Source organism: Gekko japonicus, unplaced genomic scaffold (assembly GCF_001447785.1).
Source record: "Gekko japonicus isolate JY-2015 unplaced genomic scaffold, Gekko_japonicus_V1.1 scaffold425, whole genome shotgun sequence".
Classification (NCBI taxonomy): domain Eukaryota; kingdom Metazoa; phylum Chordata; class Lepidosauria; order Squamata; family Gekkonidae; genus Gekko; species Gekko japonicus.
Window position 1 is genome coordinate 111,113 of NW_015176464.1, and position 11,452 is coordinate 122,564.

General features: G+C 44.7%; 1 protein-coding gene across 1 annotated transcript in view; it reads left to right on the plus strand.

Moving 5' to 3' along the window:
• The window catches only part of LAMP2 (lysosomal associated membrane protein 2), a 31,240-nt gene continuing 19,788 nt past the window's right edge, over positions 1 to 11,452 (plus strand). The window contains exons 1-2 of the mRNA XM_015427042.1: positions 1 to 161; positions 9,703 to 9,821. Of these exons, the coding sequence (XP_015282528.1) occupies positions 71 to 161; positions 9,703 to 9,821 (210 nt within the window). The 5' untranslated portion in view covers positions 1 to 70. The remainder of the gene's footprint in view (positions 162 to 9,702; positions 9,822 to 11,452) is intronic.

Consider the following 11,452-nt stretch of genomic DNA (forward strand, 5'->3'; position numbering starts at 1 on the left):
GCCGGGCTGTTGTCGTCGGTCTGCTGTCGCTGCTATTGTCGGTCTCGTGAGGCTCAGCTGTGGTGTGAACATGGAGACGCGTCGCTCCGTCCTCGGCCGCCTCGTAGGTCCGCTCTGCTGTGGTCTCCTCCTTTTCGTCCTCATGCTACTCGACGGCTCCGGTGAGAGGTGCCTCGGAGGGAGACCGATGCATGCGGGGAAGGGTGGGGGGTGGAATCTGGATAATTCCCACCCACGGTCAGTTGTTGTGCAAGTTTTTTAAAAAGGGCGTGACTCTAGAGGAAAGTCTCGGTAGCCGTTCTTACCTTCTGTCCTTTGAAAGGCAAACTATTTAAAGCGATTCTAGTTCTTTAGGAGAAAGAGGGTGCCTGCTGTGTCTCTGCGAGTCAGTGTGCTGGCTGTAGCTTCCAGTTACGTTCTTGTGATTCTCCTTGCATGGGAGACTGTAGGAATCGTCCTGTTGCATCTGTGCACTGAACTTCTATCGAGAAACAGCGGGCAACCTCTTCTGGTGGCATTAGGGATGCCAGTCTCCAGGTGGGACCTGGGGTCTCCTGGAATTACACTTCATCTCCAGACTAGAGAGATCCGTTACCCTGGAGAAAATGGATGAGATTCCTGTCCTCCCCAGGCTTCATCCCCTTCCTAACTTGGATCTGGGACACACACACACACACACCCCATCCTATGCCATGGCTGGGGGGACCTGGCAACCCTAGGTGGCATTGATGTGACTCATAAGTGACTAAAGGAACGACTACCCCATGTGTGCCTCCTTCCAGTTAGTCTTTTCTACTAGGTGTGTATGGATATAGTGAAATAAGCTGGTATAGGCTTATCTGCTCAGTACTGGTAAAACAGTATTCTGTTGCATTCATCGAAGCTGTGAAAGTATCTGTCTTCAGAGGGGTTGGCCTGTGGTGTCTTTAGAGTAGCTAGTTTTGGAAGGTCTGCTCTTACCAAACAGCCATATGCTCAGAATGCTTCTCTTATAGAACAGGATGGAGCCTGGGAGAGGTCTTACTGTTATACTTGAGTGTGAAGAGGGGGGCAGTACTGGTAAGAAGGCCAAGAGATGTCTGTACCATACTCTGAAGTTTGTGTGTCTTGGTAATGGGAAATCTAGGGAATACATTGCTATTGAGAGCTGTGCAGGCTTAAGGGGGATTTTTCCCCCTCTACCATCAAAAGAACCTCTACACTATGCTGGGGATTGGAGACAGGGGGGTGCCTTGTATCCAGGGTTAGCCAGTGTTTTGAATTCCGCCTGCCTCCTCAGCTAAGGGAAACACATGAATTGACCCTAGTTATCAACTAAAACAACACTGTTCAAATAAATATGAAGCATTTATGAATTACCTTTCATCAAATAGGCAAACTGCTTAAAGCCATGTTGGTCCAAAAGTAAAATCCAAAGTACCACGCACATAATCCATGTAATACATCCTGTTAGGACCAACCCAAGGACACATAGCCCTGATCGATCAGATCTCAGAAGCTAAGCAGGGTCAGCCCTAACAATTGGATGGGAGACCTCCATGGAATAACAAGGGTCACAGCGTAGGAGCAAACAATGACAAACCACCTCTAAACATCTCTTGCCTTGAAAACCCTATTGGGGTCGCCATAAGTCAGCTGTGGCAAAAAACAATAGTTGCAGCCTAGGATCAGCGTAGGAGTAGTACACAAACACCTAGTTTCTTTAAATGAGGCCAGATGAACTGCATCCAAGGGTACTTAAAGAACTTGTGGATGTAATTTCTGAGCCTTTGTCCATTATTTTTGAGAATTCTTGGAGAACAGGTGAGGGGCCAGAAGTCTGGAGGCAGGCAAATGTTCAAGAAGGGGGAAAAGGAGAATCTGGGTAACTACCAACCCGTCAGCTTGACGTCTACACCTGGAAACGTTTTAGAACAAATCACAAACAGTCAGTCCTTGAGCACTTAGAAAGGACAGCTGTGAGTACCAAGAGCCTGCATGGGTTTCTCAAGAACAAGTCACATCAAGCTAACCTTATCTCTTATATCAGGAAAGCTATTACCTTGCTGGATCAGAGGAATGCTGTAGAAATAGTTTATCTTGCCTTCAGTAAGGCCTTCGATAAGGTTCCACATAATATTCTTGTTGACAAATTGGTAAAATGTGGTTTGGAGCCTATGACTGTTAGGTGGATCTGTAACTAGTTGACAGATCGCACCCAAAGAGTGCTTGTTAATAGTTCCTCATCCTCTTGGAGAGGAGTGACAAGTGGCGTGCCTCAAAGATCTGTCCTGGGACCTGTTTTGTTCAACATATTTATAAGTGATTTGGATGAAGGAATAGAGGGAATGCTTATTAAATTTGCAGATGATACTAAATTGGGAGGGGTAGCAAATATGGTAGAAGACAGAGGCATGATATGGTATGATCTTGACAAGCTGGAAAACTGGGCTAAAACAAATAAAATGAATTTCAATGGGAATAAATGTAAAGTTCTACATTTAGGTAGGAAAATCAAATGCATAATTATAGGATGGGGAGGCTTGTCTTGGCAGTAGTATGTGTGAAAAGGATTTAGGGGTCTTAGTAGACCATGCACTGAACATCAGTCAACAGTGTGATGCAGTAGCTAAAAAGGCAAATGCAATTTTGGGCTGCATCAGCAGAAGTATAGTGTCCAGATCACATGAAGTGATGGTATCACTTTACTCTGCTCTGGTTAGACCTCAACTAGAGTATTGTGTTCAGTTTGGGGCACCACAATTTAAGAAGGCTATAGAGAAGCTGGAACGTGTCCAGAGGAGGGCAACGAAGATGGTGAGGGGTCTGGAGATCAAGTCCTCTGAGGAAAAAGTTGAAGGAGCTGGGTATGTTTAGCCTGGAGAGGTGATGAGTGAGATGTGATATGCTCACCATCTTCAAGTACTTGAAGGGCTGTCATATAGAGGATGGTACAGAGTTGTTTTCTGTTGCCCCAGAAGGTAGGACCAGAACCAACGGTTTGAAATTAAATCAGAAGAGTTTTCAGCTAAACATTAGGAAGAACTTCCTGACAGTTAGAGCAGTTCCTCAGTGCAACAGGCTTCCTTGTGAGGTGGTGGGCTCTCCTTCTTTGGAGGTTTTTAAACAGAGGCTAGATGGCCATCTGACAGCAAGCTGATTCTGTGAACTTAGCCAGGTCGTGAGAGGGTGGGCAGGAAGGGTTGCATCAGAGCTTAGTTCTTCCGGGCCTTTCTTACACATCCAGGGAAATGCTGATCACCACTTTGAGATCAGGAAGCAATTTTTCTTCAGGCCAGTTTGGCTGGAGATCCTGGAGGTTTTTTGTCATCTTCTGGGCATGGAACAGGGGGTCTCTGGGGGTGTGGGGGGGTATTTGTGAATGTCCTGCATTGTGCAGGGGGTTGGACTAGATGATCCTGGAGGGTCATCTATGATTCTAAAGGACACATAATATGGATTGCCTTTATGCCACCACCTGGCTGGTAGCACAGACATTTGGAGAACTTTTTAAAAGTCTTGCCAAGGCAGTGATCCTGAGGGCACTTGGCAGCTTGATTTGCTTAATGAAGTGAGGCTTGCAATTCCCTGTATTCAGAATCCAGCTACCCTAAAGAAAAAGCACGTTCACTGGGTTTTAACCCCTCCCCACTACACAGTCTCACTCTTCAGTGTATTTGCAGTAAGCGAGAAGCAGCACAACACAGATAAATACCAAAATAAGATGAAGGGCCTCCAAGTCTGGTAAAAAGAGGGGAGTAAAAAACCAGGGCCTATTTATGGATGATATTAGAAGAACCCAGCAGCGTCACCACAGTGCATGCAAAGGGCAGGCCTTTAATCGGACACCTGAATTAAAACACAGTATAAAGGAGTCTGGTGTGGTGCCCCAGCAAAGGCTTCTGCTTCAAGTGGTACAGTTGATTATAGTTGGAAGCTCTGCCCATAAGTAACAGCACCTGTTTGGTTTTTTAGTTCAGTTCTTGTGTGGCTCCTCCTGAAAGCTAGGCTGTAGGGGGAAATACCGAGCAGAATATTAATTATTCCATCTCTAGTTAGTGCTGTTTGTCTCCTTGCATATGTGTGCGTGTGATGACAGAATTGTTTTCACACTAACTTTAAAAAAATCTCTGGGAGGAGTCTCTGGGGGCATCAAAGAGCAATTATGCTCTCTGAAAAGACGCTCCTTTGTCACTTACATTGCAGCTCTGAAAACTGTTGTGCAGACTAACCACTTGATATTTTCCCCTCTCATCTCTGTAAAACAATTAAACGTGGATAGGAGTCTGACTATCGCTCCCTTGCAGTAAAGCGCTTCCTGCAACATTTTCCCAATTGAATACTTGGGATCAGTGTTCCCTCTAAGCTGAGTTAGTGTGAGCTAGCTCACAATATTTTAGCCTCCGGCTCACACATTTTTGTCCTAGTTCAGGAAGGATGGCTTCAGAACAATCTAAATTATGCAGGAGCCAAATTGCTCGCTCACAACTTTAATACAAGTAGCTCACAAAGTAGAATTTTTGTTCACAAGACCCCACAGCTTAGAGGGAACATTGCTTGGGATGGCTGACTGGCTGGTCAATAACTGAGCCGTTTTACAGGGTGGTAACTGGTTGCGGGGGAGGGGGTTGCTTGAGGTGAGCTTGAAGATGGACGGTCCCCTCCTAGTGCACTGGAGTAGACAGCTGCGTGAAAAGGGCAAGAGGCCTGGCTGAGAGGTGGCGGATAAAAGGCACGACTCGATTACCATATTGATGCATTTTACATTTGCAGCTGGACAAAAGGGCAGTTTAGGATATTTGGGAGGTGGGGAGAAGTGGCATAACTTTACCACAGCTGGCTTTTTGCAGTAACCTTTGTTGGATCAGCCTAGAGGTATGGTTTTCCCAGCTTACTCTTAATTAGTGCTGGGGGAAAGGGGATTTTACCTAATCTGCCTCCTTCAAAAGCTTCTGTTACCTTAGTGAAGGAGGGGGCACTCCTCCCCCAGGCTCACAGATCTCCTGCTCTGGCCAGGCCTTGGGGGGGGGGACGGGGAGGAAGCGCTTGGGGAAATGGTCTAATACCCTAAATAGAACATGAGCAGTGTATTTATTTTTTACTTGCAGTATATTTATTTTTTACTTGCATTTAGTAAACAAAGCTTGTTAATTCTGTTTCCCTCCTAGTATTAACAAGTAAACTGACATATTCGATTAAGAACAAATTAGTTCTGTGGCTTAAAGGTAACACAAACAAAACTGAAAATATTTTATTGGCATATTTCCAAAAGAAATTCAAAACTGGAAACTGTTGGCATGCTAACAATGCAGTCCTGTGCAGGGTTATTCCAGTCTAAGACCACTGATTTCAACTGGAGTAATGCTGCTGGTAAGACTGCACATAGGCCAATTACGTACTCCTCTGTTTCAATCCAACTCTCTTCCAGAGAGATTGCTGAGGCATCTTGGTTTCACAGTCTCTCTCTGTAGCAATACTTGGGTCCATATCAGATTGGCGATTACACTGCCTCTTCCACCTTGTGAGAAGAGATGTGTAAGAATGCAGCTCAAATAAAATACAAACCAGTGAATTTGTATATTTTGTTTGAAGTCACTCCTTCCTGTTTAAAAATCAGTAGAACATGCATGTAATTTGGCACAGTTTCTAGGTATAAATGCCTTAAACCCTTTGCGATGGTGTGAATTCATTGTATGACAAGGAATCTTTAGAATTGGGAACTTTTCCATGGAAAAACAAAGCACTAGAACAATGTAATGGGAAAACCTTCTGCCCCACATAAGAACATAAGAGAAGCCAATGTTGGATCAGGCCAATGGACCATCCAGTCCAACACTCTGTCACACAGTGGCCAGAAATACCAGGTGCCATCAGGAGGTCCACCAGTGGGGCCAGGACACTAGAAGCCTTCCCACTGTTGCCCCCCCAAGCACCAAAAATACAGAGCATCACTTGCCCCAGACTGAGAGTTCCTATCTATACCTTGTGCCTAATAGCCACTGATGGACTTCTGCTCCATATGCTTATCTATATACTAATAGCCAAGTTGCCCCCGTGAGTGCGGATCGCTAAATCCGTGCTCCGGGGGCACTTGGGGGGGAGGGGAGGTTTGTGCACACGTGGGGCGGTCCTCACGTGTGCACAAAAATCCAAAAAGTTGAAAAAAATTTCAAGGGGATGTTTAAATCCCCCCGAAAGTCTGTAGCTGGCCTCGCCGCCACCTCCTCCTCGGAGGTGGGTGGGCGGGGGGGAGGACCGGCCTCGCCGCCGCCGAGCCTGGCAAAGGGGGGGGAAAGGACCACCCTCGGAGCCGGGGGGAGGACCGGCCTCGCCGCCGCCGAGCCTGGCAAAGGGGGGGGGAAGGACCGCCCTCGGAGCCGGGGGGAGGACCGGCCTCGCCGCCGCGGAGCCCAGCCGTGCAGGGGGGCCCAGACTCGCCGCCGCCTCGGAGCCAGCCGGGGGGGAGGACTGGCCTTGCCGCCGCCGGAGCCCAGCCGGGTCGGAGCCAGGGGGGGACCGGACTCGCCTCCGCCACCTCGGAGCCGGGGGGGAGGACCGACCTCGCCGCCGAGTATCGCGGGTCCCCCTCTTGTGCTTATCTAATTCCCTCTTGAAGCTGTCCTTGCTTGTAGCCACCACCATCTGACTCCAGCCTGACTCCGAGGTGTTAAAAGCCTTTTGTGTAAGAGTTGAGTGTCTGAATCAAAGTGGATAGAAGGGAAGCATGTCTTTTCCTGCAGGCATGGAGACGGCATTTGACAACACAAGGGCATTAGGTGACACAAGGCCTTTAAAAGCTTTTTTGGAACCAAGAAGGAAAGTGGAAACATTATGAACGCTTAATTGCATAAGGATTAAACTAATAGTAGCATAGAAAATATGACTTCAGTGTGTGGCTCTTGATAGCTGGCACTCTGATGACTCAATTGTTCACTTTCTTCTGTTTAATTCTAATTGCGAAATAATGGAGGCTGTTGCAGAATTTTTATATTATGCAATCAGAAGACGAGGCTTGAATAGCCGAGTGTAAGTGACTGATGCATCTTAGTATTTTCCCGCATTTCCATGATGTTTTGTGCTTTCATGCCAATAAAGGTTTTGTGTGTGTGTGGCTCTTGATGTGCTGTCTCTCAAGTGAAAGTGGAAATAGGCTTCACTTCTCCACTTCTGCTGGAAAGTTGAGCTGCTCACAGTGAGAACAAAAATGTGTGAGCCGGAGACTAAAAAACTGTGAGCTAGCTCACACTAACTCGGCTTAGAGGGAACACTGGTTTCTGCTTCTGTGGCCTCCCCTTGTAGATATCTGGAACATGTTCTGCTATGAGCAAATTCATAAAACATAAAAAGCTAGCTCCAAGCCTAAAGCAAAGGTGTTCAACACGTTTCAGTAGCAGATCTGGAAAGAGTCATAGCTAAAAACAGATACGTTTAAAATAAATATTTAACTTGTAGTTCAATAAGAGTAACAATAGGCAGGAGCCTAGCAGCGGTCTCACCCTGTCTGCATCAGATCTGTTCTAGAGGAGTTGGGGAAAACATGCTGCCGATCAGCTGACTGAAAAATGAAGTTTCTAGTAGAACTGTTGTTTGCTTTTACTCTTTACCTTTCAAAAAAGCTAAATAGGAATATTGCCCTCCTCAGCTACATGCAGTGCTACAGTCTCTGGTTTAAATCTCAACTTGGCACCTTGGTGGGTAGGAGACTACAGGGCTGCCACCCCGAAATGTTTTCCCATCTGTAACATGGAGGTTACTATTGGCCTACCTTGCCTGACTGCGTGAAGTGTCTTGGGAATCTCAGAAGCACTTGCCGCTCAGTAAATGGGAAGAGCTGTTTTGTTTCAGAACTGGGTGAAACAGTAAAACCCCGAGAGTTCTGTTACTCTGGCTGCTGGCTTTTATGTTTGAAACGTGTTGTACCCATCACTAATTCTGCAATGCAGCATGTTCCCTTTTAAGATCCTACAAGCTGTGGAGTCAGGGCTGTTCAGTCCTTCTCTAACACCCTCCTTAATTTATTACATACCGAACTCCCATTATGACAGAAGTTCTGGGGTGCTCATAAGCACACACACTGTTTTGTGGTATTTCAATTCGTCCTAATATGTTGTTATATGGTTCGTGTTTTGCTTTGGGTTTTTGGCTGCATGCTGGGTGCAAGGCCAGCAGAGTTGCTGTTAGTTATCTACTCTTCCTGCCCCCAGCCAAGCCTAAATGGCCATGCCCGTCTCTTCAGCTGGTGTCTTCCCCACATGTTTTAATGCACAAAGAGCAGCATCATGAAATGCATCAAGGGAGGATGCAACAAATAGTGGTGCAACTGAGAGGATATGGTCCAGTCATTCTCTAGACCCAAGGAATTCTCCAGATGCTAAGTGTCTAATTGAGTGGCTTTCAAATTGTGTTCCAGGAAAACCCGTGGTTTCTCCAAGGCTTATCAGGGGCTTTTATATGACGAAATCAGTAATGGGAGCAAGTGTCCCTGAGAGGCAGCTTGTTCAGTACTGCTAGTAGTGTATAAAACAAAGGCAGTGGTTGTTCTGGAGCACATTCCCTGTTCACATGGGCTAATAGAGAGGCTGTCCATGTCTTCCATATGTACAGAGTTAGAAATGCCCCAGAACTCTCCGCAATGCAGAGGTCCTTCAAGTGGTGCTTAAGGCACTGGCTCACAAACTTGCTGAAGTGAAGCCCACTTGTAAACTTACTGTATTTCTCAGGATCCAGTTGCAAAGGAGCTCTGCACTGTTTTTCTGTCTGACAAACATATCAGTTAATGAGCTGACTTAGATTTTTTTCATTTTTAGTATTTATAAATATATAGCATTACTGAGCCGTTAGCTATATTTCATGATGCAGACCCAAATCCACTGTCAAACTGCCTCTTTCACCCTATTCCTTCCTCTTATTTTCATGATCCTCCTGAAAAAGCCGTGAGACTCTTTGCTTACATCCGGATCCATTGGCTTAGGCGGGGTTCCCTGACAAAATGGGAAAGGTTCCTTAAAGAACGAAATGTAGGGAAGGGTGAGTATGCTAATAGGGTAACCATAGGTCAAGCAAGGCTATGAAACATTCCAGCCGAGCTAGAAAGAACCCTACATGAAATGCACAGTGTAGACACTCCAGAATATTCTGCAATACGCAAGGTTATGTGGCAGTTGTACAGTGATCCCTTGGCAGAAGAGGCAGTGTGCAAAGGGTTTTCTGAAGGGATGCGCTTAGGGCACCATTGGCAGGGAACTAAGACTTCATCTGTACTACACTGTGTTTTTAAAATATGCAGATTGCTCCCAGGTCTTTTGGTGAGGTCTAGAACGTGGCATGCAGTGCTTTGTAGATTCTCTTTGAGGAGACGTCTGGTGAACGAGTGGCCTTAAAAAACTCTTGTGGCGCTAACTCTGAAACATAACTTTTGGCAGCACGAACCTAGACTTTATCCTGTGTAAATATAAGCATAAAGTGGATATTAATAGCACCTTATAATTTTCGGAATTTATATTTACTGTATTGATTTATAATGTTTTATGGTTTTATTGGCAATTGGTGTCAATGTTGTAAGCCGCCATGAGCCTGCTTGTAGGGAGGGCAGGGTATAAATTGAAGTAATAAATAAAAAAAATATTAGAAAGGAATGAACTATTGGTAAGCAGTATGAATGAAAAGTTGGAGTTGAACAAGCGGCTAGTGTTGTGTTGTCTTAACAAGCAAATAATATTCCAGCTTCATCAGAGACGTATGCAGTCGACATAGAAGTGAAGGATGAGTCCAACAAAACATGTCTCTATGCAAGATGGATGATGAACTTCTCAGTAATATATGAATCTAATGCTAGCGAATATGTAAGTAAACCTGCATGCATTTTGCTGTTTGTGCTTTTTGAATATATTTTATATAAAATCTTAGACCAGTCTGCGCCAAGAATGGATCTTGAGACTCAAGGCTAAAGTAGTGAATGTTGTATTTAAAACCAACTCTTTAAAAAGAAGTTGCTATTTTAGAATTGACAAGACACAGCAATGTGGTAACGTGATGATTTAGTAGTGGGGGACCTGCAAGGACTCCGGGGGAGGGGGCATCTCATTCATTCAAATGTTTAATATGGTCAAAGACCCATCAAATCACCACCAAAGCCGTAAAACAGACAGGGTATACAATTCAGCCAAACACCCCTTATAAAAATCTTAAACATAAAATTAAACTAGGCATTTCCATCTAAAAATTGTTGGTGATATCTTATGGCCTTCACAGCAAACGTTACCACCATTAAAGTAATCTCTTGATTCCTGTTGGCTAAAAGATTATCTAAGTAAAAACTAAAATTTCTCCCCGGGAATTGGAGACAGACTGGCGCTAAATAAACAGAACAGAAGTTCTGGTAACGTTTACATTCAAAAAGAACATGTTCCCTTGACTCAATCCTTCCATCCCTGCAGATGCACAAACGTTCTTCATAGGGACGCCTTTTGTATTTATTCTCTATAACCACTGAAGGAAGCATATTTGCTCTCATAAGAGTAAAAGCTCTTCTATACTCAGCTTTATCTAAATTCTGTAGGTATGGCATCAGTAATATTTGTTTCAAGTTCTCTGTACCTGGAAGATAGCAGTTAATCTGGGACAGATTGTGCTGTCTTTCAATATCCAGGATTCTTTGTTTAAGAAAAGGTTTAACAGAACTATATTCCAGCTGCATCATAAACTGTTGAGAGAGCTCATAATAACCCATTTTTTTTAACCAAATATTTTATTGCTTTTTATCTTTTAACAAACAGAAACCAATAACACAAAACTATATACCATAACCATACTAAGTACACTTAAACCTCGGTTTACAAATATACGATTTCTTCTAAATTAAATTTTGTATCAATAGTGAAATTCCGATATTTAATAACCCAATTTAAACTCAACTTCTTTCATCCAATAAGGTGTCATAGAGTCTCTCAATATCAAGCTTGTTAAACCAGTGGGCCTGGACACTAATTTGAACCAATATAGGATAGCAGCAATCCATAATTGAGTCTTTAGGGTAACCATGCCAGTTTCCACCCAAATGAGTGCATTTGAAACACCAGACGGGACCTGTAGGATATGCCATAAAAACTCATTTTCTTCCTGTACCTCCTCCCCGCAGTTCTTCCTCTCCCCTTTTCCTACTTGCTTCCTACTCTCTTTCCCACCAACCAGTCGACCTTTATCCATTTCCCCACCATAGACTTCAGCTTTCCAACCCCTGGCAGCCTCTCCTCTTTTCCATTTCCTTGCTTCCTTCCCCTTTGACTGACTGAAACCAAGGCTTGAAAGGCTCAGCGGTATTGCTGTGGCTGCTGAGCAATGCCCACCCTGCCTGGCTGCCAAGACCTTGTAATTTAACTTGCAAGATCTTGGTGGACATTCATCTCTTAAAGCTAGAGATGTTCCTTCTGATTAGCCTGTTCGCTAGATTTCAGATTGTTCTGCAAACCTGGGG